At 44.3% G+C, this 26,743-nt stretch overlaps 1 protein-coding gene across 2 annotated transcripts in view; it reads left to right on the top strand.

Annotated features, from left to right (window-relative positions):
- Positions 1 to 26,743, top strand: part of HIBCH (3-hydroxyisobutyryl-CoA hydrolase) — a 516,160-nt gene that overhangs the window by 355,868 nt on the left and 133,549 nt on the right. For both annotated transcript variants that reach the window (XM_040440248.1, XM_040440247.1), the window contains exon 11: positions 3,755 to 3,836. In XM_040440248.1, coding sequence (XP_040296182.1) covers positions 3,755 to 3,836 — 82 coding nt within the window. The remainder of the gene's footprint in view (positions 1 to 3,754; positions 3,837 to 26,743) is intronic.

Below are 26,743 nucleotides of genomic sequence, written 5' to 3'. Positions count from 1 at the left end.
TAGTACATAAAATGAGAATGCTTAGACTGGGGGAAAATGTCTGTATGTGGGTAAGTAACTGGCTCAGTGATAGAAAACAGAGGGTGGTTATTAACGGTACACACTCAGATTGGGTAACTGTCACTGGTGGGGTACCTCAGGGGTCAGTATTGGGCCCTATTCTCTTCAATATATTTATTAATGACCTTGTAGAAGGCTTGCACAGTAAAATATCAATTTTTGCAGATTACAGTGAACTGTGTAAAGTAATTAACACGGAAGAGTACAGTTTACAGATGGATCTTGATAGATTGTAAGTTTGGGTAGACAAGGGGCAGATGAGGTTTAACACTGACAAAGTTACCAGTACGGTTGTACTGGGTATTGAACTTTCAATACCCAATCAATACTTTTTGACCCGGACCAATACGATTCCAGGATTAGCTTTTTTTATTTCAATACTAGGCTGTCCTACTACGTAAGGTGGCCACAATTAGAGTGTCAAAGGAGGGAGGGAGGATGTTCCACTTTGGTTGCGCTGTCATCATGAGCAGCTCTTGTCCCTCCCAACTCGAGTCATCGGTCCCAATTTCAGCCCAGGCCCCCAGTGTGCAGCAGCAGCATAGCAGGTATCCCAGTCATTACACAAATGATTAGCCTGTCTGAAAATAAAGGCAGGCAAAAAGATATGTGCCAGGCAGCCAGCAACACTGGGGTTAATGTGACTTCTTAATGCCAATCTTGGCACTGCCATGTTATAATCATAATGGTGGTCACTTATTTCTAATATGAGGCTGGGCACATGCTTTTCTCAATTTGGAGTGGACCCCATGTGCCGCACATTAATAGTAAGTGACTCCCAAGTTCCTCAAAAAATGGGAAACATGAGGTTAATGCGAGTTACAGAATACAGATGATGGATGTCCAAATTCATAAGGCCTCTTTCACATGGGCGAGATTTCCGCGCGGATGTAATGCATTGCACCCGCACTGAATCCGGACCCATTCATTTCTATGGGGCTGTGCACATGAGCAGTGATTTTCACGCATCACTTGTGCGTTGCGTGAAAATCGCAGCATGCTCTACTTTGTGCGTTTTTCACGCAACGCAGGCCCAATAAAAGTGAATGGGGCTGCGTGAAAATCGCAAGCAAGTGCGGATGCGGTGCGATTTTCACACACTGTTACTAGGAGACGATCGGGATGGGGACCCGATCATTATTATTTTCCTTTTTATAACATGGTTATAAGGGGAAATAATAGCATTCTTAATACAGAATGCTTAGTACAATAGGGCTGGAGGGGTTAAAAAAATGTTTAAAAAATGTAACTCGCCTTAATCCACTTGTTCGCGCAGCCTGGCTTCTCTTCTGTCTTCATCTTTGCTGTGCAGTAGGAAAAGGACCGTTGGTGACGTCACTGCGCTCATCACATGGTTCGTCACATGATCCATCACCATGGTGATGGATCATGTGATGGACCATGTGATGAGCGGAGTGATGTCATCAAAGGTCCTTTTCCTACTGCACAGCAAAGATGAAGACAGAAGAGAAGCCAGGCTGCACAAACAAGTGGATTAAGGTGAGTAAAATTATTATTTTTATTTTTTTTAACCCCTCCAGCCCTATTGTACTAAGCATTCTGTATTAAGAATGCTATTATTCTCCCTTATAACCATGTAATAAGGGAAAATAATACAATCTACACAACACCTAACCCAAACCCGAACTTCCGTGAATAAGTTCGGGTTTGGGTACCAAACATGGCGATTTTTCTCACGCGCGTGCAAAACGCAATAAAATGTTTTGCACTCGCGCGGAAAAATCGCACATTTTAACGCAACGCACCCGCATCTTATCCGGCCCAAAACCATGACGCCCGTGTGAGAGGCCTAAAACTATGTGCTGATAAGATTAATAACAAGTAAATGTTTATTTGCCTAATGCATTAACCCCATTTTGCCCATTGTGCAAGGAGATGGATACTTGATAAGGTTATTACGAGATACATGGGGGTTTTATCAATTGGAACGGTCGGACATGTGCCTCACATTAACCCCATCATGTATGACCTTGCATACACCAGTTTAGTACCAAAACACTTAGGGCTCATGCACATGGCCGTATTTCTTTTTCCGCACCCGATCCATATTTTTTGCAGGTCAGATGCGGACCCATTCACTTCAGTGCGTCCGCAAAAGATGCAAACAGCGCTCCGTCCATTTCTTTCATGTAGTATCAAATGGTACCGAGTATCGCAATACTTTTTTTATGGTATCAAAATTGAATAAAAATTTTGGTATCTAAACAACCTTAGTCACAAGTACATACTAAATGGTAAAATACTGGGTAATGCTGACATGGAAAAGGACCTAGGAATTTTAGTGAACAGCAAACTTAAGTGTAGAAACCAGTATCGTGCAGCTGTTGCCAAGGCCAATAAGATAATGGGATGCATCGAAGTCAGGGTTGCCCACCACAGTTTTTATTTTTTTTCTGGACAAATGATCCCAAAATCATGGACAGCCAACAGTTTTTATGGACGAATTAGAAAGCCATAATGAATATCAAACAGAGCCACAAGCCTCAAAAAAATCATGGACATTGGAAAAAAAAAAGTCTCCTATTCTTACAGACTGAAATTTCTGGACGGTTGGCAACCCTGATCAAGGGATTTATAGATGCCTGTGATGAGAACATAGTCCTGCCACTTTACAAATCACTAGTCAGACCACACATGGAGTACTGTGTACAGTCCTGGGCTCCTGTGAACAAGGCAGACATAGCAGAGCTGGAGAGAGTTCAGAGGAGGGCAACTAAAGTAATAACTGGAATAGGGGGACTACAGTACCCTGAAAGATTATCAACATTAGACGACTGAGGGGAGATCTAATTACTATGCATAAATATATCAGGGGACAGTAGAGATCTATCCCATCAGCTATTTATCCCCAGGACTGTGACTGTGACGAGGGGACATCCTCTGCGTCTGGAGGAAAGAAGGTTTGTACACAAACATAGAATAAGATTCTTTACGGTAAGAGCAGTGAGACTATGGAACTCTCTGCCTGAGGAGGTGGTGATGGTGAGTACAATAAAGGAATTCAAGGGGTGCCTGGATGTATTTCTGTAGTTTAATAATATTACAGATTATAGTTATAAGATTTCTGGAGAAGGGTGTTGATCCAGGGAGTTATTCTCATTGGCTTCTACGTCACATTTTTTTTTGCCTTCCTCTGAATCAACTTGAATGATAACAGGACGAACTGGATGGCCATTTATTAAACTGAAATATGCCTAAACTAGGCGTATTTCAGACACAGATTGCGGCACAACCACAATCTGCAAATTCTCCCCGCTCACGCCAGGTCCAAAAAAGTGGGCGTGGTGCGGAAGGGGATGGGCCAGCAGGCCTGTCTCATTTATAATTTTTTACGCCTGTTTTAGGCGTAGAAAAAGGTCTAAATGTAAGACGCTTCTTCAGAACTCCGGTTTAGGGCTTTATTAAGAATGACCTTTGTTGCGGATCGGATTCAGACCCATCCATTTCAATGGAAAAGAAAGAAAAGATAGAGCATGTACTATTCTTGTCATAGATTTGTAGTAGTTTCAATTAATTTTTCACATTTGCGATGTTATTTTACTGCAATTTATACCAAAAACTGTTGCAATCTGAATAGTAAATGTAGATCGTTGTTTGAATTTAACTTGGATTACCACTCGATTAATAATTTAAGCAGTCAGATTTGCTGATGCATTTCTGTTGTCATCCACAGTCTGTTTTCAGGAAACAGTGTTGAAGAAATCTTGGAGAACTTAAAACAAGATGGTTCACCTTTTGCACATCAACAGCTCAAGGTAAATTTGTGAATTTTGCGTGAACCAGTGTGTTTGCTTTCAATGGTCAATGATTATCTGTATCCACATTTCATTTTCTCTTAGTCATCACTTTTCTAGAACTGATACTTATTTAAAGAGAACCTGTCATGTGGATATGTGATTATAATCTAACTAATTATATACAATCATTAACTACTAAAAAGTACCTTAGATGTATTCACTTACTGGTGTGACAGATGGTTATCTCATAATATACACACAAAGATGCCGCATGCTAATGAGCTGATTTGAGTCCAGCGTGATGTCATTGAGTCCAGCATATATTTAATTCAGCTATAGCCACTCCCCTGCCCACCTGCTGCTGATTCATATGGAAAATAACTGTCATTCAGCAGCAGGTGGGCGGGGAGAGTCAGGAGCTCATGAATATTCATGACTGATCATTATCAGCTGGAGCTTTTCAATACAAGATGTTGGCAGATTGACTGGTTCAATTAAAGAATTTTGCTAGGAGAATCAGACACTTATTTATGTTGCCCTTAGTTAGGACACCATAAAACTGGTGACAGGTTCCCTTTAAACTTTCGCAGCATCCACAGTACATCTACAGCAGACCAGTAGTTCCCGCAAAAGACTGTATATGTAGCTGTGCTCGCTCGATCACTGCAGGAGCCTGGCTCTTATTGTTAACCAGGCTCCCGCTGTGACTTGGGTAACTCAGATGCCAGCTGTATATTCATTCGATATGGCAGTCAATGCTGACCACTGCATCTAAAGGAATTACAGAGAGAGAAGGGCTCCTAATCTAACCTCATCAGCTCCCTTTGAAACGATTGCAGGGTACTGACGTTTGCTATGGCAGCCAGAAGCCTTACGGAGGCTATGCCAGCTACAGAAGTCTATCAGGCCGTGCCACAGGGTCAAGTAGGTGTGTAACTGTAAGGGTACTTTCACACTTGCTTTAAGCTTTTCCGATATTGAGTTCCGTCCTAGGGGCTCAATACCGGAAAAAAACTGATCACTTTTATCCTAATGCATTCTGAATGGAGAGCAATCCGTTCACTATGCATCAGGATGTGTTCAGTTCGGTCACTGTACAGTTTTTGGACGGAGAAAATACCACAATACTTGCCGGAATGCCCCATCCGGCATTATTTTACATTGAAATGCATTAATGCCGCATCCGGCCCCAAGTGTTCCGGCAAAACGGATCCGGTTGTGCGGTCTGCGCATGCGCAGACCTTTAAAAATGTGTAAAAGATAAATACCGGATCCATTTTTCCTGTTGACAACCAGAGAGACTGATTCGGTATTGCAAAGCATATCCGTTTGCATACAGATTGCCGGATCCGGCAGGCAGTACCCTAAGGCCTAATTCACACATTAGTCTTTTAGTTAGTGATTTCAATCAGTGACTGTGAGCCAAAACCAGAAGTGGAGGCTACATAGAGAAAAGGTTTAAGGGGAAGATCTGCTCCTGTGGAGGATTTGCTTATTTTTGCTGATGTTTTTATATGAAATGTACACAAAATGTAAATTTGCAACAGTTGTCTAAAGTCCACTGTACACTGTAATGGAAAGAAGGAGGAACAGACTGATTTGTGATAAACACAAGTTTTGTTCTCTGTCAGTACATACAGGGTGGGCCATTTATATGGATACACCTTAATAAAATGGGAATGGTTGGTGATATTAACTTCCTGTTTGTGGCACATTAGTATATGTGAGGGGGGAAACTTTTCAAGATGGATGGTGACCATGGCAGCCATTTTGAAGTCGACCATTTTGAATTTCGGCCATTTTGAATTTCACAAGAAAAACAATGGTGTGCTTGGTTTTAATGTAACTTTATTCTTTCATGAGTTATTTACAAGTTTCTGACCACTTATAAAATGTGTTCAATGTGCTGCCCATTGTGTTGGATTGTCAATGCAACCCTCTTCTCCCACTCTTCACACACTGATAGCAACACCGCAGGAGAAATGCTAGCACAGGCTTCGAGTATCCGTAGTTTCAGGTGCTGCACATCTCGTATCTTCACAGCATAGACAATTGCCTTCAGATGACCCCAAAGATAAAAGTCTAAGGGGGTCAGATCGGGAGACCTTGGGGGCCATTCAGTTGGCCCACGACGACCAATCCACTTTCCAGGAAACTGTTCATCTAGGAATGCTCGGACCTGACACCCATAATGTGGTGGTGCACCATCTTGCTGGAAAAACTCAGGGAACGTGCCAGCTTCAGTGCATAAAGATGGAAACACATCATCATGTAGCAATTTCGCATATCCAGTGGCCTTGAGGTTTCCATTGATGAAGAATGGCCCCACTATCTTTGTACCCCATATACCACACTATACCATAAATGTTTTTGTTCCAACAGTCTTGGAGGGATCTATCCAATGTGGGTTAGTGTCAGACCAATAGCGGTGGTTTTGTTTGTTAACTTCACCATTCACATAAAAGTTTGCCTCATCACTGAACAAAATCTTCTGCGTAAACAGAGGGTCCTGTTCCAATTTTTGTTTTGCGTATTCTGCAAATTCAGTGAGCCGATCTGGGTCATCCTCGTTGAGATGCTGCAGTAGCTGGAGTTTGTAAGGGTGCCATTTGTGAGTAGCTAATATCCGCCGAAGGGATGTTCGACTAATGCCACTCTCCAGTGACATGCGGCGAGTGCTACGCTGTGGGCTCTTGCTGAATGATGCTAGGACAGCCACTGATGTTTCTTCATTAGAGACAGATTTCATGCGTCCACATTTTGGCAAATCCAACACTGAACCAGTTTCACGAAACTTAGCAAGCAGTTTGCTAACTGTAGCATGGGAGATGGGTGGTCTCGTAGGGTGTCTTGCATTGAAATCTGCTGCAATGACCCGGTTACTGCGTTCACCAGACATCAACACAATTTCTATCCGCTCCTCACGTGTTAACCTCGGCGACATGTCAATGGCTGTAAACAAAGAGAAACTTGTAAATAACTCATGAAAGAATAAAGTTACGTTAAAACCAAGCACACCATTGTTTTTCGTGTGAAATTCCCAATAAGTTTGATGTGTCACATGACCCTCTTCCTATTGAAAAAACAAAAGTTGGATTCAAAATGTCCGACTTCAAAATGGCCGCCATTGTCACCAACCATCTTGAAAAGTTTCCCCCCTCACATATACTAATGTGCCACAAACAGGAAGTTAATATCACCAACCATTCCCATTTTATTAAGGTGTATCCATATAAATGGCCCACCCTGTAGATTGATTTTGTGCAAAACAAAATTATGATTTACAATGCTGCCCATAATTATTCATACCCCAGGCAAATTTTGACTTAAAGTTACTTTTATTCAACCAGCAAGTAATATTTTGACGGGAAATGACATGGGTGTCTCCCAAAAGATAATAAGATGATGTACGAGAGGCATTATTGTGGGGAAAAAACATTTCTCAACTTTTATTTACATTTAAGCAAAAAATACAAGATGTTCCGCACTGTGGAAAATCTCGGAGGACGCGGTTGGAATCCAAAAGTGACACCTGTGCTGGCCAGGAGGATAGTTAGAGAAGTGAAAAAGAATCCAAGGATCACCACCAAGGCCATCCTGGTGAATCTGGGCTCTGCTGGTGGCAATGTCTCAAGGCAGACAATCCAATCCAATGGACACTGCACACTGCTGGGTTCCACTTCTCCAGATAAGGCACACAAAAACTCGCTTGACCTTTGCAAAATCTCATCTGGACAAAGAAGAAGACTTCTGGTCTTCTGTGTTATGGTCAGATGAAACAAAATTTTAATTGTCTGGTCACAATGATGTTTCCTTCATTTGGCGTAAAAAAGGAGAAGCCTTCAATCCAAAGAACACCATACCCACTGTCAAACATGGTGGTGGTAACCTAATGCTTTGGGGGTGTTTTTAAGCCAATGGACCAGGGAACCTAATCACAGTAAACGGCATTATGAAAAAAGAGCAATACATGAGGATTCTCAACGACGACATCAGGCAGTCTGCAGAGAAACTTGGCCTTGGGCACCAGTAGACATTTAATGACATGATAATGACCCAAAACACACAGCAAAAGTGGTGAAGAAATGGTTAGCAGACAACAACATTAATGTTTTGGAGTGGCCCAGCCAGAGTCCAGACTTGAATCCAATTGAGAATCTGTGGAGGGAGCTAAAGATCAGGGTGATGGCAAGAAGACCCTCCAACCTGAAAGATTTGGAGCTCATTGCTAAAGATGAATGGGCAAAAATACCTATGGAGACTTGCAAAAAGCTGGTCTGCAATTATAGGAAGGCTTCTATTGATTAATGAGAAGGGTATGAATAATTTTGGACTGGACACTTTTTGCTCAAATGTAAATAAAAGCTGAGAAATGTTTTTTTTCTCACAATAATGCCACTTGTACATCGTCTTATTATCTTATTATCTATGTCATTTCCCGTCAAAAAATTACTTGCTGGTTGAATAAAGGTAACTTTAAGTCAAAATTTGCCAGGGGTATGAATAATTATGGGCAGCACTGTATGTCTTGCAGTATAGCTCAGACTGAGGTTAAAAGGCATTTCTGAGTTAGGCCTCATGTACATGACTGTATCCATAATTTGGTCTGCAAACCATGGATCAGCAAAATACATACACCTTCTATGTGCACTCATTGCCATCTATAAAAATTACTATTCTTGTCCGCAAAGTGTTCAGAGGAAAAAAACATCTGCAATCTTGTTTGGGGTTCTCTGGGAGTAGCAGCTATATAAGCAGACTGAAATCTCCAGTTTGCAAGCATGTGAGTGATTGCAAGTGTGTGTTTTGCCTCAAAGGGATTCTGTCACCAAGTTTGACCCCTGTCAGCTAAACATATGCTGATGTTCAGGGCGTCTTCACGATTCCTAATGTGGGCTTATAAATGTCATCTGTGGGCTTATTTAGCTAAAAAACAGCTTTTACTAACCTGTCAGTCAAACAAATAAGGTGCCCTAGGGGATGTTAATGGGTGCAAGATGCCGGCTGCACCCGCCGCCGTTCGTGCCCAGCGCCGCCTTTCCAGACTTCTGCGCCGCCTCCTAATCCTCTGTGCCGCCTCTCGCTCTCCCTCCCTCCCCCCTCCTTCTACTGTAAGATCGTGAGATCAGGGCTCTGCCTGATGCGCCCGTGCGGACTTCTCCATTTGGCTTCTTACAGCGAAGTGCACATGCGCCGGCACTTCGCTCAACCCCTGTATGTGCGAGATCTTACAGCAGAAGGAGGGGGGAGGGAGAGCGAGAGGCTGCACAGAGGATTAGGAGGCGGCGCAGAAGTCCGGAAAGGCGGCGCTGGGCACGAACGGCGGTGTGTGCGGCGGGCATCTTGCACCCATTAACATCCCCTTGGGCACCTTATTTGTTTGACTGACAGGTTAGTAAAAGCTGTTTTTTAGCTAAATAAGCCCACAGATGACATTTATAAGCCCACATTAGGAATCGTAAAGACGCCCTGAACATCAGCATATGTTTAGCTGACAGGGGTCAAACCTGGTGACAGAATCCCTTTAAGTATGTGACTTTAAGACTTTAGATTTATGTACTTTAGGAGGGGACTACATTAAAGGGGCTGTGTCATTTCAGCAAATAGCATTTATTATGTAGAGAAAATTAATACAAGGCACTTACTAATGTATTATTATTATTATCCATATTACATCCTTCACTGGCAGGATTCATTTATCCATCATTATTATACTCGTTTCCATGGTTACAACCACCCTGAGATCCAACTGCGGTTGCCATGCTTGCACACTATAGAAAAAAGCACCAGCCTATGTGCGCTCCCACGGTCCTTGCCACAAGAAAGGCTGGCACTTTTTCCAATAGTGTGCAAGCAAGGCCATCGCTGATGGATTGCATGGTGGTCGTAACAATGGAAACAAGCAGTGTATAATGCGATGGAAAAATGAATCAAGCCAGCAAAGGAAGCAATATTAGTAAGTGGCTTGTATTTACTTTTCTCTACATGATAAATGTCACTTACTGAAGTGACACAACCCCTTTAAGTCAGTTGTTTATCATTTTGATTGCATTGTATTATTGTATTATTCTCTTTTCTGGTATAATCCAATTCCCCCAAGAACGAGACGACACTTCGTTTTGAGGTCAAGCAGAACTGACTGTCCTGGGGCATACAGCCTCTTTTATTTACAATCCACAAACATAGTACTGCCCACAGGGTTATGAAATAAAACCAATCAATATATTACAACACATACAATGTAAGTACAGCAGCAAATCGGACACAATGGGACAATGGGACAATAGAAACACACCCAGCATATTCCTCCCCTCTGTCTAGCAGATAATTGAGTCAATTTCTGCATCTACACAACTATCTCCTAAGCTGAAAAGTTACACTTCTTATAAATTGTTACAACTTTGTGAGTTTACATTGTACATACATATAACTTATATCAATTTAACCAGTATAACTTGGGGACAAACCTATCCAAAATTCACTTGAATAGGTTCAGGGGTTTAAAAGTTAGTAAAAGTATCTTAAAGCACCGTAATCCTGGGGCAGGAGGCTGGCAAACAGCCCCCTACAAAACACCGTGGCGAAGTGGCTTTCGCCACATATCTTCCCATTCGGGGGGAGACTAACCAGGTAGCTGACCTTCTGTCGGTCAGTGCCTGAGTTAGTCGAGTCACCCACCCACAGTAAATTACAATCAACAAGGCAGCCCCCCCACAATAATATACAATCTGCAGTGCAGGCCCCCCCCCCCCCCCCCAACACTTGGTTACTGCACCCAGGGAATTTTGTAGCTTGTTTCGGTCCCATGGCTTCAACATGGCTGTGTTGGGTACTGGTCTCTTGGCTTTGTGGGTCGCTGAGTGAGCAGAGACTGACCTGGTGCCAGCGCTTCAGCTGGGGGGACCTGCAGATAGACAAGCCTGGGACAAGGGTACAAAGGAGGGCAGAGGCCAACTGTGCTCTGCCCAGTTGCCAGCTCTTCCACTGAAGCAACCGGGGTATAGTCCTGCCCGGTGACAAAGGGAAAGTTAGGGCAGAGGCCAGCGGCGCTCTGCCCAGATGCCAGCTCTTCTGCTGGGAGGGGGTCAGAGGAAGCTAACGGCTCCTCTACTGACCTCAGTACCTCGGTAGGGGTTAGCTCTGGAGGGTAGGGATCGCTTACCTCCTCCTCCTGGTACTCACACTGCCGCTGGATATCTGGGCCGACTGCCCAACATCCCTGTAGGGCTGGTAGAGAGACTTCGGTCCCATCTCCCCCTGCCTGCTGGGAGTCCTCCCAGGACCAGTCTATGAGGTCCGCGACCTCCGGTACTTCTGGTCCCTGTTGGGGGAGAGGACCGACTGTCTCTTCTCCCATGAATACACACTGGCGCTGGGGAGAAAGGACGGCACCTTCCGCTCCCTGTAACTCACACTGCCGCTGGGGAGCAAGGACGGTACCTTCAGCTTCCTGCGACTCACTTGGCTTCTGGGGAGAGAGACCAACTATCTCTGCTCCCTGCAGGACACACTGCCGCTGGGGAGGAAGGACAGCACTTGGCTGCTGTGGAGAGGGACCAACTGTCTCCTCTCCTAAGGGTACACTCTGCCGCTGGAGAGAGAGACCAGTTGTCTCTGCCCCCAATACAATACTCGGCTTGAATAGGTTCAGGGGTTTAAAAGTTAGTAAAAGTATCTTAAAGGGCCGTAATCCTGGGGCAGGAGGCTGGCAAACAGCCCCCTACAAAACACCATGGCGAAGTGGCTTTCGCCACAGGTAGTATGGAGGACCAGGAAAGTGAGGTAGGTATATCTGGGCAACAGTCAGAAAGCGGGGTAGAGGGAAGAGTGCCAGGGAGGCTAGCCCTGATCTGACACACCCCAACAAGTTTTCAAGGTTGGCAGATGAGGGGGATGTTAGTTCAGGTATAGCACTGCTTCAGCAAGACACTACCTCTTCTAGTCCAGTGAATGTCATCTCCGGTAAGCGGGGACCAGGATTGCAGAGCATGCCAGACAGGTGTCCGTAGTGAGAGACTCGATCATTAGGGTTACAGATAGGGCGATTGAGTTCAAAATATTGTGGATCAGCTTGATAGATTAATGGGAGGGGCTGGTAAAGACCCAGCGGTGATGGTCCACAAAGGCCAGGTAATGCAAGTTTCAAAGCTTTATAAAGACTCAGACTCCTCTAACCTTTTCCCAAAAAACAGCAGCCATGTTGTCTTACACTCTAAAATTGAAAATGGTTGATGTTCACAAGGCAGCGGAAGGCCTTAAGAACAGAGCAAAGGAATTTCCGGTTGGCATTTCCTCAGTTTGAAATGTAATTAAGAAATGGCAGTTAACCGGAACAGTGGAGGTCAAGAAAAGGTCTGGAATACCCAGAAAAATTTCAGAGACAGCTGCTCATAGGATTGCTAGAAAGGCAAATCATTGACTGCAAAAGACCTTCAGGAAGATTTAGCAGACTCTGGAGTTATGGTACATTATATGGCTTTCATGGAAGAGTCATGGGAAGAAAAACGTCTCCTGTATTCTCACCACAAAATTCAGCATCAGAAGTCTGCAAAAGAACATTTAAACAGGACTGATGCATTTTGGAAACAAGTCCTGAGGAGTGATGAGGTTAAAATAGAACTCTTTGGCCACAATGAGCAACGGTATGTTTGGAGAAAAAAGGGCAGAGAATTTCATGAAAACATCTCTCCAACTATTAACCATGGGTGTGGATCAGTCATCCTTTGGGGTTGTGTTGCAGCCAATGGCACAAAGCATATTTTACAGGTAGTTCGTTGAAATTTCTGGAAGCAAACATAACGACAACTGTAAAAAAGCTGAAGTGAAAAAAGAGGATGGCTTCTACAAGTGGAAAATGATCCTAAACATACCTTGAAATCCACAATAGACTACCTCAAAAGGCACACGCTGAAGGTTTTACAATGGCCCTTACAGTCCCCTGATGTGAACATCATTGAAAATCTGTGGATAGACCTCAAAAGAGCAGTGCATGCAAGTGCAAACAAGAATTGAAAGATTCTTAGCTGGCTACAAAAAGCATTTACAAGTTGTGATACTTGCCAAAGGGGATGCTACCAGGTACAAACTATGCAGGGTGCCTAGAGTTTTGCTTCAGGCCCTTTTCCTCTTTTGTTATTTTGAAAATGGATTGCCCACTTGCACAACAGTCACAGGGAAACATAATATACCCCAGCGAATAACCATATACCGTTACTTATTTACCCTGTGAGCGCCCTTTATGGCCATTACTTTACTCCTGTGAATCTCATAAAGAAAACAGTTTTCTTGTTTTTTGCAATAACAAAAGACAATTACCTTTCCCAACTGGTTCAGGATCTGACTAGAGGGGAGGCCATACTGGGCTTAGTATTAACCAGTGAACCTGACAGAACAACAGATGTGTAGGCTTGGGGACACCTGAGAAATAGTGACCATAAGATAATCTTCCAATTGTCATTCAGAACCGTGTTTCTTCAGGGTGGCACAAAAAGGCCAAACTTCCAAAAAGCAAAATTTGACCAGCTAAGAGTGGCCATTAGTCTCACAAACTGGAAGAATGTCCTCAAAAATGAAAATGCAGACACAAAATGGGATATTTTTAAAAGCATCCAAAATCTTAGGAAATAATGGAAATAAAAGGTTGAGGAACAAGAGAAAAACTGTGGACAAATAGAAATGTAAAGGGAGCAATAACTGACAAAATGGAAAAAACGTGTTTTAATCACTAAAACAGGAAGGCAGCATGGAAGTATTGAAAAACTAGAAGGCTAGACACACACGAGTGAGCTGAATGCGAGGAGCTTGCCGTGTGTGTCATTGTTATGTCCTGTTCTGGCCTCCACTCCTCTGACACAATTGAGGATATTGATATATAATGCTTTGTAATCACTGTAGTCCATGAGGGCTATGTACACCTTCGGGAGCAATTTTTTTTTGTGATTGCATTTTACTCATTTTGGGCTTAAAATCATTTTTTTCGATTGGTCTTTATTAAAAATATTGAGCCGTTCTGTCACAAAGGGTTAACTATGTTTTAGCTTTGTGAATCCCAGTTTAACTTTCACTTTGTGCCCATCTAATCCTTATCTGAAAATTACTAAGAGGTCATAAACACTTAGTTAAGCCACATTCTTATCAGTAAGATAAGGACTGAGCTTTGATGAGTGTTTATAAGGTCAGAAAGCAGAGATAAAAGAGCACATCAGCTCCCTGTCTCATGGAAGAGAGAGAAAATTCGGATTCTGCTACTTAGAACATATCTACTCTGTCCAGAGAAAAGGACTCCATATTTTTAATAAGGACCAATTGAAAACATAATTTTTACCTCATAATGAGTACAATGCAGTAATAAAAAAAATTGCCCCCAAAGGTGTACATTACAGATAAGTGAATTGAAGTTGACGAAGTAGAATTCGATCCGAATTTCAGGAAAAATTCAATTTGCACCAAATTTTTTCCTAAAATAGCTGCTGCACGTCTTAGGACATGGAACAAGAAACTCTGGGAACGAGGGATCACCCACAATGCCATGCATGCAGCCAGTCATCCCTGTGATGTCACAGCCCTATAAATAGCCTCAGCCATCTTGGATTCAGACATTTTCCAGTGTACTTAGTGCAGGGAGAGATGTCAGGCGCTAGGGACAGTGGTAGAAAAAACTTTTATTTTGCTGTATAGAAGTTCAGGGAAAGGATAAGGACGAATCATTCCACAGTATTGAAGCAGAACAGGGTTCAGTAGGTGAGTTTACAGCCTGGGTAATAGGAACAATCCTATTACACCTTGCTGCACTGACTGGGGATCCAAATTGCCATTATACAGCTGTAATTCCAGCAAACCGTTCTTGTTATTGGGGTGCAAGTGCTGTTTGATACAGCCATTAACTGGGTTTATTACAAGGAAATATTTTTACGTCTTATTTGCCTTTGTGCAGTGAAGTTATATGTTCTAAAGCATTTTTTGGCTTGTATTAGTGGGGAAAAAAGGCTTATTAGCCATTGTGTGGTGAAGTGAGAAAATTACAGCCCTTTTTGGCGTGTAATAGTGGAAAAATATATATATTTGCCGTTCAGCGGTGCAGTTATATGTTCTAAAGCCCTTTTTTGCGTGTATTAGTGGCACAAAAAAAAAATTACCGTTGTGTGAAGTGAGAAAATTACAGCCCATTTTGACGTGTATTAGTGCCAAAAATATATATATTTGCCATTCAGCGGTGCAGTTATATGTTCTAAAGCCCTTTTCGGTGTGTATTAGTGGCAAAAAATATATATTATTTGCCGTTCAGCAGTGCAGTAATATGTCCTAAAGCCTTTTGTGGCTTGTATAAGTGGAAAAAAGTAAGGGCCTGTTTGCCGTTCAGCAGTGCAGTTATATGTTCTAAAGCCTTCTTTGACGTGTATTAGTAGAAAAAAAAAGGGCTGATTAGCCATTGTGTGGTGAAGTGAGAAAATTACAGACTTTTTTGGGGTGTTTAAATTTCCTTTTTATTTATTTGATCTAACAGTATGTCAGACAGAGAAGTGTCCGATCCTGCACAGGGGAGTGGCAGAGGTATAAATGTTCCTGTCGCAGGCACAGGTCACAGCAGAGTAAGGGGGCGTGGCAGCGGGAGTCGCAGAGAGAGGTCTAGATCCCAGTGTCATCTTTCTGTCACGTCTTGACCAGCAACCCAGCGGTTCTTAAATGGTTGACTCGGTCATCCACTTCGTCCCAAGTGACACTCCCAGCAAAGAGTCGGTTGGTTCGTCAGACACAACCCTTAGTTAGTGTGCCCTCACCTGTCCTCAACCTGCCTCTGTCCTTTTCTGTTCCCTCAGCCAGACAGGTATTATATGCTTTGGGCTCAGCTCCACTATACAGCAAGGATGAGCTACTAGAGGACAGTCAGCAGCTACTGGCCAGCCGAGATATTGTCACAGCCAGACAGCTGAGAAGCGCTCACAGGAGCTTCTCAGATCCTCCTCCTTTAATTTCTTTGTTTTGGTTTAGTTTCTCATCTCGTTAGTCTATCTCAGCTGTCATGCAGTTGGACTGATTGCTACCCTTTAAGTTCCTCCCCATAATGCAGTAGTGTGCGGCTGATACAACTTCCTGGAGTGTGTGTGCATGCTGTTCCCAGTTCTCAGTCGTCAGTCGTCTGCAAGATAAGTGCTGTTTATGTATTTATGATTTTGTCTTTTCTGGATCCAGGTGACCCTGACTCCCTCCGTGTCAGTGTAGGGAGCCGGTGGTCGTGTCCCTTCACTATTGTAGGGTCTTCAGGTAATAGCCGAGGAACGTGGATATGCGGCCATCCACCTTTGGGGTGTTCGCATAGGCTGTGCAGTGAGGGAGAGCGGCAGGTCTATTGCAGGGGTCTCCCTTTGTTCCTTAGTTGTGGATCCAGAGAGACATTGTTTATATGGTATTGTCTTGTTTCCTGTACACCATCCGTGACATTATCAGCCGCCCAAAACCGTCTCAAGCATGGATCCGGTTTCACTTTTGGCTGAACGCTTTCAGGGTCTTTCTTTGGAGGTAGCTGATCTCCGTAAGACTTTTTCTCAGTTTCAAGTGACCGGTTCAGCTTGCGTTCATGGAGTTTGTGCTGAGCCTAAGATCTCGCTCCCGGATACGTTCTCCGGGGGTAGTGAGAATTTTGTGCGTTTTAGAGAGGCTTGCAAACTCCATTTTCGTCTTCTTCCCCATTCTTCTGGTGATGAAGAACGGAGGGTGGGGATCATTATATCGCTGCTCAGGGGTAACGCTCAGTCCTGGGCCTTATCGCTGCCGGAGGGGGCACGGCCCCTTCGTTCAGTGGATGAATTCTTTTTAGCCCTGGGTCAGATATATGATGATCCGGATCGTATTGCTCTGGCTGAGTCTAGACTACGTCTGTTATGCCAGGGTAAACAATCCGCAGAGATATACTGTTCAGAATTTCGGAGATGGGCAGCAGATACGGGTTGGAATGATGCTGCACTCCGAAGTCAATTTTGCTATGGTCTTTCAGAGGGATTGAAAGATGCATTTGCCTTTCATGAAAGACCTACCTCCTTGGATTCTGCTATGTCTCAGGCTGTTCGTATTGACAGGCGTCTTAGAGAGAGAGAGGAGAGATCTCTCCTTCCTGTCATACTCAGTCCCGGGACAGTGCAGCGGTCTCATTCTGTGCACAGGGGTCTCAGTCGCTGTCAGCCCCTTCTGAGCAGGAGTCCATGCAGCTGGGGTTGATTGCCTCTGACAATAGAAGATTCAGCCCGCAGGGGAGGGTTTGTTTTTGTTGTGGAGGTATAAATCATCTGGCAAATGTTTGTCCCTCTAGGAGATTCAGGCAGTTTTCTGGGAGTAATAAAGAGACAAAAAGGAAAAAATCTTTTAAAAATGTTCCGTCTGTTACTATTGGCAGGGTTGAGGCGGAAATTGAAGGTTTTCCGTTTGCTTGTAGTTCCCATTTTGTCCTGCCTGCTAGGGTGGCGTTAGAGAGCAAGAGCATTTTTTGTGAGATTTTTGTGGATAGTGGAGCAGCTGTCAACCTCATTGATAATCAATTTGCAATAACTCATGGTTTCCAGGTATGCACTTTGGGAAAGGATATTCCTGTTTTTGCTATTGATTCAGCTCCACTTTCTCAGAAATCATTAAAGGGCATAGTTCACAATATCCGTTTAATTGTGAGTGATGCTCATGTTGAGGATGTGTCATGTTTCGTCCTTAGCGGTTTGCCTACTCCTCTAGTGTTGGGGCTACCCTGGCTCACTAAACATAACCCCACCATTGATTGGCAAGCGAGGCAAATAAATGGTTGGAGTAACTTTTGCAGAGAGAATTGCCTCATAACATCTGTTTCTGAGGTTTCTACTAAGACTGTACCACTTTTCCTCTCTGAATTTTTGGATGTCTTCTCTGAGAGTGGAGTTCAGGGTTTACCTCCGCACAGGGAGTATGATTGCCCTATTAATCTCATCCCAGGCGCCAAGCTGCCTAAATCTCGTTTATACAATCTCTCCCAACCTGAGAGGGTCGCTATGCGGGCTTATATCTCTGAGAGTCTGAGAAAAGGACACATACGACCCTCGAAGTCACCTGTTGCCGCTGGTTTTTTCTTTGTTAAGAAAAAAGATGGTTCTTTAAGACCTTGTCTGGATTTCAGGGAGCTGAACAGTATCACTATTTGTGATCCTTATCCGCTTCCTCTGATCCCGGACCTGTTTAACCAGGTTGTTGGGGCTAAAGTCTTTTCCAAATTAGACCTAAGAGGGGCATACAACCTGGTTAGGGTCAGAGAAGGAGACGAATGGAAGACAGCTTTCAATACCCCTGAGGGCCATTTTGAGAATTTGGTTATGCCTTTTGGTTTGATGAATGCCCCAGCCGTTTTTCAGCATTTCGTCAACAGCATTTTTTATCATTTAATGGGAAAATTTGTATTAGTGTATTTGGATGACATTTTGATTTTTTCTCCTGATTTCAAGACTCATAAGGAATACTTACGTCAGGTCTTGCTCATCCTGCGGGAGAATAAATTATACGCGAAACTGGAAAAATGTGTGTTTGCGGTTCCAGAAATCCAATTTCTGGGGTTTCTTGTCTCCGCTTCTGGTTTTCGCATGGACCCCGAGAAGGTCCGCGCTGTGCTTGAGTGGGAGCTTCCTGAGAATCAGAAGGCGCTGATGCGTTTTTTGGGCTTTGCCAATTATTACAGGAAATGTATTTTGAATTATTCCTCTGTTGTTAAACCACTCACTGATATGACCAGAAAGGGGGTAGATTTTTCTTCCTGGTCGGTAGAGGCGCGTAAGGCCTTTTCTAATATCAAGGAGAGTTTTGCTTTCGCTCCCATCCTAGTACAACCTGATATTTCGTTACCCTTCATAGTTGAGGTTGATGCTTCTGAGGTAGGGGTGGGTGCGGTCTTGTCTCAGGGTTCCTCTCCTGCCAAATGGCAACAGTGTGCCTTTTTCTCAAAGAAACTCTCCTCCGCAGAGAGAAATTATCATGTGGGAGATAGGGAATTGTTGGCCATCAAGTTGGCTTTTGAGGAATGGCGCCATTGGCTAGAGGGAGCCAGACACCCTATTACTGTGTTTACTGACCATAAAAATCTGGCCTACTTGGAGTCAGCCAAGCGTCTGAACCCGAGACAGGCCAGATGGTCTTTGTTCTTTTCAAGGTTTAATTTTGTTGTTACGTTCCGCCCTGGGGTTAAGAATGTGAAGGCAGATGCCCTGTCACGTTGTTTTCCGGGAGGTGGGAATTTTGAAGACCCGGGTCCCATTTTGGCTGAAGGTGTGGTGGTCTCTGCTCTTTTTCCTGAATTGGAGGCAGAGGTGCAGGCAGCCCAGTCAGAAGCTCCTGATGTTTGTCCTCCTGGGAGGTTGTTTGTGCCTCTCGCTTTGAGACACAAGATTTTTAAAGAACACCACGACACGGTCCTTGCTGGGCACCCGGGGGCAAGAGCCACACTGGATCTCATCGATCGGAGATTCTGGTGGCCTGCGCTTCGTAAGTCGGTTGAGGGTTTTGTGGCAGCTTGCGAGACTTGCGCTCGTGCCAAGGTCCCTCATTCACGGCCATCAGGTCCTCTCCTTCCTTTGCCCATTCCTTCCCGTCCTTGGACACATCTGTCCATGGACTTCATAACGGACTTGCCTCGTTCCTCGGGGAAGTCTGTGATTCTGGTGGTGGTGGACCGTTTTAGCAAAATGGTGCATTTTATCCCTTTTCCTGGTTTGCCCAATGCTAAGACGCTGGCGCAGGCATTTATTGACCACATTGTCAAATTGCATGGGATTCCTTCAGACATAGTCTCTGATAGGGGCACGCAGTTTGTTTCCAGATTCTGGAAGGCATTCTGTTCTCGCTTGGGGGTTCAGTTGTCATTCTCTTCTGCTTTCCATCCGCAGTCGAATGGCCAGACAGAGCGCGTCAATCAGAATCTGGAGACATATCTGCGCTGTTTTGTGGCGGAGAATCAGGAGGATTGGTGTTCTTTTTTGTCCCTTGCTGAGTTTGCTTTAAATAACCGTCGTCAGGAGTCCTCTGATAAGTCACCATTTTTTGGTGCATATGGGTTCCATCCGCAGTTTGGGGCTTTCTCGGGAGAGGGCTCTTCTGGTTTGCCTGATGAGGACAGATTCTCCTCGTCTTTGTCATCTATTTGGCAAAAGATTCAGGATAATCTAAAGAGCATGAGTGAGAGATATAAGCGTGTGGCGGATAAGAGACGTGTGCCTGGTCCGGACCTGAATGTTGGTGATCTGGTGTGGTTGTCTACCAAGAATATCAAATTGAAGGTTCCCTCCTGGAAGTTGGGTCCTAGGTTTATTGGGCCTTACAAGATCCTGTCTGTCATCAATCCTGTTGCCTACCGTCTTGATCTTCCTCAGACTTGGAAGATCCATAATGTTTTTCATAAGTCCTTATTGAAACCTTATGTTCAACCTATTGTACCCTCGCCTTTGCCTCCTCCTCCGATTATGGTTGATGGAAATCTTGAATTTCAGGTCTCTAGGATTGTGGATTCTCGTCTTGTCCGCGGTTCCCTCCAGTACCTCGTTCATTGGGAGGGTTATGGTCCTGAGGAGAGGATGTGGGTCCCAGTGACGGACATTAAGGCCTCTCGTCTCATCAGGGCTTTCCATGGGTCCCATCCTGAGAAGGTGGGCTCTGAGTTTCCGGAGTCCACTCCTAGAGGGAGGGGTACTATCACAGCCAGACAGCTGAGAAGCACTCACAGGAGCTTCTCAGATCCTCCTCCTTGAATTTCTTTGTTTTGGTTTAGTTTCTCATCTCGTTAGTCTATCTCAGCTGTCATGCAGTTGGACTGATTGCTACCCTTTAAGTTCCTCCCCATAATGCAGTAGTGTGTGGCTGATACAACTTCCTGGAGTGTGTGTGCATGCTGTTCCCAGTCCTCAGTCGTCTGCAAGATAAGTGCTGTTTATGTATTTATGATTTTGTCTTTTCTGGATCCAGGTGACCCTGACTCCCTCCGTGTCAGTGTAGGGAGCCGGTGGTCGTGTCCCTTCACTATTGTAGGGTCTTCAGGTAATAGATAGCCGAGGAATGTGGATATGCGGCCATCCACCTTTGGGGTGTTCGCATAGGCTGAGCAGTGAGGGAGAGCGGCAGGTCTATTGCAGGGGTCTCCCTTTGTTCCTTAGTTGTGGATCCAGAGAGACATTGTTTATATGGTATTGTCTTGTTTCCTGTACACCATCCGTGACAGATATGGAGGAGACATTTGCCGATTCCTCCAGTAGGCGGGCAAGTAGTGATGAGGTGAGTGGCATGGGAGCTGGTGTTACGAGCGGTGAGGGTCCTGACCCAGAGACCGTTGAGGAGGACATCAGTGATGTGCAGACAGTACTCGATGATGATGATGTAGCTGATTGCACTTGGGAGCCAGGTGAATTAGGGGCTTCATCATCATCGGAAGAGGGTGGCAGCTTGCCTGTGAGGCAGCAGCGGAGCCAGCAAGTCGCTAGCATGGCCGGGAGTCAGCAGGATGGCAGCAGTGGGAGGTTGGGAGCCAAAGATGTCCGGGGTAGACTACCCGCTTCCCAGGAGCCTACCTGCCCAGAAAGTAGTGGAGCAGGGGTTCACGGAAGCAGCCGTGGTAGCAGTCAGTCAGTGCGGAGTGTTGGGGGTAAAATCACCTACTTGGCAGTGTGGCAGTTTTTTGTTAAGCCGACGGAGGAGGTGAACATGGCCATTTGTAGAATCTGTGGGCAATGTTGGCACCACGGCCCTGCGTCAACATATGCAGCGTCACCATAAAGTGCCCTGGCAGAACCGTGGCTCCGATGTGGTGGTCGAGCCTGCCTCAGAAACCACTGCATCACCCAGTGGCACGCACCTGATTTCAGGCAGTCAAGGCTCCACCACCTCAGCCGAACGGAGCTGTCTGTCCTTCCCATTATCTGCTAGTCCTGATGCTCCTGCTCCTCCTCCTACTCCTCATCAGTCATTCCGTCGGCAATCAATCACCAAAGCGATTGCCAATAGACAACAGTATGCATGCACTCAACCAACGGTGCAGAAGCTGAACATGCTCCTGTCCAAGTTGCTGGTGCTGCAGTCCCTCCCTTTCCAAGTGGTGGATCTGTGGATGGTACTGTTATGGGGGGTGGATCTGTGGATGGCACTGCTATATATGTCACCCACAGATCCCCCACCCCATAACAGTGCCATCCACATATCCCCCACCCCATAATAGTGGCATCCAGAGATGCCCTAATATACCGGAGCTAAACCTGTGGGAGGGGCTGGTGGCATGCAAATGAGGCGGGGCCGGTTCGGTCACTGTACTCCGGCCCCGCCGCTCACTCACTTCCTTAATGCCTAAACCTTTTATAATAATAACTTTAATTGAAGTTCCGATCCCCAGCCCCATCTGTACTACTTACTAAATGTCCTGTAATGGCACAAGACAGACATTACCGTATTTTTCGCACCATAAGACGCACCCCCCCCCCCCCCCCCCCCAAAAGTGGGGAAAAAATGCCCCTGTGTCTTATGGGGCGAATGCTACAATTTTACATCGCATATTGTGTTACAAAATAATTTGCTTGCTGGCCATAATTGGAATCCACTGATTGTCTGCGTGCCTGAGACTGTCCCGGGAAAATTAGTGACTGTCTATTAATTTGCAAAACCATTTTTTTAGCATATTGTATATCCCACAGTAAATAGTCCCTGCGTAGAAGTCTATTAGTTATATTAGAGGCTTCTGTCTCAAAAGCCCTCTGATCGGAGCAATTCCGACGGGCACGTATAAGTTCACCCCTGGGGATGCTGTGGATAGTATGGGAGGGGTGGCATGACTGGGCCAGAAGTATGGTATTGCCTGCTAATTGTTTTCGGTGGGTAAGTGTATTAACTGCACTGGTGGAAGGTCTGGTTGGTGGTCATTCACTTTTGGGTGTGAGCTGAGGTCTGATTGGTTATTCACTTTTGGGTGTGAGCTGAGGTCTGATTGTGGGTCTGATCTGAGGTCTTATTGGGGCTTTATTAACATTGGGGGTCTGATTGGGGCTGTGATCTGAGGTCTAAATAACATTGGGGGACTGATTGCTGATCTGACCTGAGGTGTAATAAAAAATATTTTTTTCTTATTGTCCCCCCTCTAAAATCTAATAATGCGTCTTATGGGCGAAAAATACGGTAAATTATTTAGTTCCTGTAAGCAATGATTATTCCAAAGGGGCGTGCAACAAAGGAATCCCTTTATTCCAAACCACCCTTTTAATGATGTTCCACAGACTCTCTATAGTCCTGGTGAATAATGGATATTTAGCCGGACTCTAATAACGTAAACCTATTATTATATGATTAATTCCTAACCAAGGTCCGACAGAGTAAACTTTTCTCCCATTGGCAAAGAAACCATAGCTGTGCGGCTATAAAATAGCTCTTAAAATCTGGAAGGTTCAAACCTCCCTGTTTAATCAGTTTGTAAAAGTATTCCATCTTTAACCTTACCCGCTTTCTTCCCCAAAGTAAATCGTTGATAATTCTTTCAATTAATTTGAAAAACTTATCTTCAATCCATACTAGACAGTTCCTAAGGACATAAAGGAGTTGAGGTAATATCACCATATATATCAAATAATAGTGGAGAGAGTGGACATCCCTGTCAGGTACCCCTACTCAAAGGAAAAGTCTTTGTTAAACTCCTGTTGATGTTCAGTCTAGTACCAAATCCCATTCTCCTCAAAACCCTCCAGAGGAATTCCCACTCCACCCTGTCAAACGCCTTAGAACAGAATGGAGTGGGAAGCCCCCCCTTCCCCGGAAGACTGTATGTTTGCATATAGCCGATGCAAATTATAATGAGTACCTTTGTTGGTATTAAACCCATTCTGATCGGGATGTATAATTGAGGGAAAAACTTAGATAACCTAGTGGTCAAGATCCTTGATAAGAGCTTCATATCTGTATTTAGATAGGGAGATTGGCCTATATGATCCCGTGTCCAAGTGGTCCTTACCCTTTTTCAGTATTAATATTATTACAGCCTCTGTCATTGATTCTGGAAGCCTACCCCCCCCCCCCCCTCCAATGATCCGATGCACACCTCCATAAGTCGAGGAAAAATCACCTCCCTGTATTTATGGTAAAATTCATATGGGAATCCATCGGACCCGCGGGATGAGTTTCCAGAACATGCCCTCAAAACTGCCTCAAGCTCCTCTAGGGACAAATGTCTCTTTGGGTGTCTGTAAGAGTTGGAAGGGAGATAAAATCCAAGAATTGGTCCATATCTTCATCTCGAATGTTCTTATCTGAATCGTATAAATCCGAAAAATGCTTCAAAAAGATTTCTTTAATACAATCTAAATCTCCAATAATTATACCCTCGGGTGAGCGAAGGCTAGCTATCTCTTTTTTTGTTTCCTGATTAGAGATCACCCTCGCCAAAAGTTTACCTGGTCTGCCCGATTCTGAAAAGTATTTTTGTCCCATGAAGAAGAGCCTTTGCTGGGCCTTTTCCAAGAGAAAATCCCAATACAACTTACTTGCGTTCTGCAGAATTTCCCTATTTGCTGTTGTTTTTTCCTGGAAAATTCATTCATACCCTCTAGGGCTGCTTCTTTTAGATTTCTCTCTTTCCTACCTACCCCTTTCTAAAATTAGAGATATTACTAAGAAACACTCCCCTCATGAAGCCCTTAAATGCATCCCATACCAGTTGGATTTTCACAGAGTTATAGTTATCATCCCAAAACCAAATCATCTCCTGTTTTACCAATTCATGATTATCCAGTATAGAGATCCAATGGGGGTTCAATCTAAATGAGGGTCTTATATTGTGATTATTATCTCTCATGATTAATTCTCATGAGAAGGGTGCATGGTACGATAGAGACCTGGCCTCGTATTTCATCCGTTTTATATATTTCAAATGATTTTTATTTCTCAGGGCCAGATCTATCCTAGACATGGAATTTCGAGACTTGCTTATACAAGAATAAGCCCTTTCCCAAATATCCCCATATATCCACAAATCCGGATTCCTGACAAAAACGTGCTAAAGGGGACCCTTGGGCGGGGATATGTATGTCTCCCCCCATAGAAATCCTATCCTTCTCTGGATCCATAACACTATTAAAGTCACCATTAATTAATGAGGGGCATTTCAGCCATTGATCCATGAAGGTCAGTAGACAATTGAGTACATGTAAAGAAAAGGGAGGAGGAATATATATAAAAGCCAGAATAATAAATTTTCCAAGAAGCTTTCCATATAAAAAAAACAAATCTCCCCTGCTTATCAATAGAGGAATAGAGGATGCCTCGCAGACAAAATCAATTTTCTTCTATGAATTAAAACTGAAACTCCTCTGGAGTAAGTAATAAAAGTGGAATGATAAGTCTGCACAGCCTATCCCCTACCGAATCGCAAGGCCGTCTCCTCAGTGAAGTGAGTCTCCACCAGGCACACAATCGCTGGTAAATGTCTCTGAACCAAATCAAAAACCTCCTCTCTTTTTATCTTATCCCCAAGACCCCAGACATTCCAAGTAAGAATTCTAACTGTCATCAGATCTACCAATATATTCCCATTGTAAAGAAAGTCATTATCCCAGCAATCCACCCTGCAGACCTAGGAGACGCATTGCAATTTCAACCCACCCCACAAGCTACAAATCTCCCTCCCCTGGTGCCCCAGTCCAGTTGATCCGACACATTCTGCAACAGATCTCTTAAAGAGGACCTTTCATCTGAATCAAGTAAGTAAACTGAATATACATACATGGAGAGCGGCGCCCAGGGATCCCCCTGCACTTACTATTATCCCCGGGCGCCGCTCCGTTCTCCTGTTATAGGCTCCGGTAAAGTCATAGTTAGGCTCCACCCATTTGAGCCTGCCGCGGTCTCCTTCTCCTATGCTGTAGCGCTGGCCAATCGCAGCGCTCAGCTCTTAGCCATGCTATGAGCTGAGCGCTGCGATTGGCCAGCGCTACAACATAGGAGAAGGAGACCGCGGCAGACTCAAATGGGTGGAGCCTAACTATGACTTTACCGGAGCCTACAACAGGAGAACGGAGCGGCGCCCGGGGATAATAGTAAGTGCAGGGGGATCCCTGGGCGCCGCTCTCCATGTATGTATATTCAGTTTACTTACTTGATTCAGATGAAAGGTCCTCTTTAACTATAACCAGCCCTCCACCTCTCACTATCTACCTACTCCACCATTATACAGTTGCAAGAAAAAGTATGTGAACCCTTTGGAATGATATGGATTTCTGCACAAATGGTCATAAAATGTGATCTGATCTTCATCTAAGTCATAACAATAGACAATCACAGTCTGCTTAAACTCATAACACACAAATAATTAAATGTTACCATGTTTTTATTGAACACACCATGTAAAGATTCAAGGTGCAGGTGGAAAAAGTATGTGAACCCCTAGATTAATGACATCTCCAAGAGCTAATTGGAGTGAGATGTCAGCCAACTGGAGTCCAATCAATGAGATGAGATTGGAGGTGTTGGTTACAGCTGCCCTGCCCTATAAAAAAACACACACCAGTTCTGGGTTTGCTTTTCACAAGAAGCATTGCCTGATGTGAATGATGCCTCGCACAAAAGAGCTCTCAGAAGACCTACGATTAAGAATTGTTGACTTGCATAAAGCTGGAAAGGGTTATAAAAGTATCTCCAAAAGCCTTGCTGTTCATCAGTCCACGGTAAGACAAATTGTCTATAAATGGAGAAAGTTCAGCACTGCTGCTACTCTCCCTAGGAGTGGCCGTCCTGTAAAGTTGACTGCAAGAGCACAGCGCAGGGTGCTCAATGACGTAAAGAAGAATCCTAGAGTGTCAGCTAAAGAATTACAAAAGTCTCTGGCATATGCTAACATCCCTGTTAGCGAATCTACGATACGTAAAACACTAAACAAGAATGGATTTCATGGGAGGATACCACAGAGGAAG

This window comes from Bufo bufo, chromosome 7 (assembly GCF_905171765.1).
Source record: "Bufo bufo chromosome 7, aBufBuf1.1, whole genome shotgun sequence".
Classification (NCBI taxonomy): domain Eukaryota; kingdom Metazoa; phylum Chordata; class Amphibia; order Anura; family Bufonidae; genus Bufo; species Bufo bufo.
This window is presented reverse-complemented; position numbering and strand designations above follow the sequence as displayed.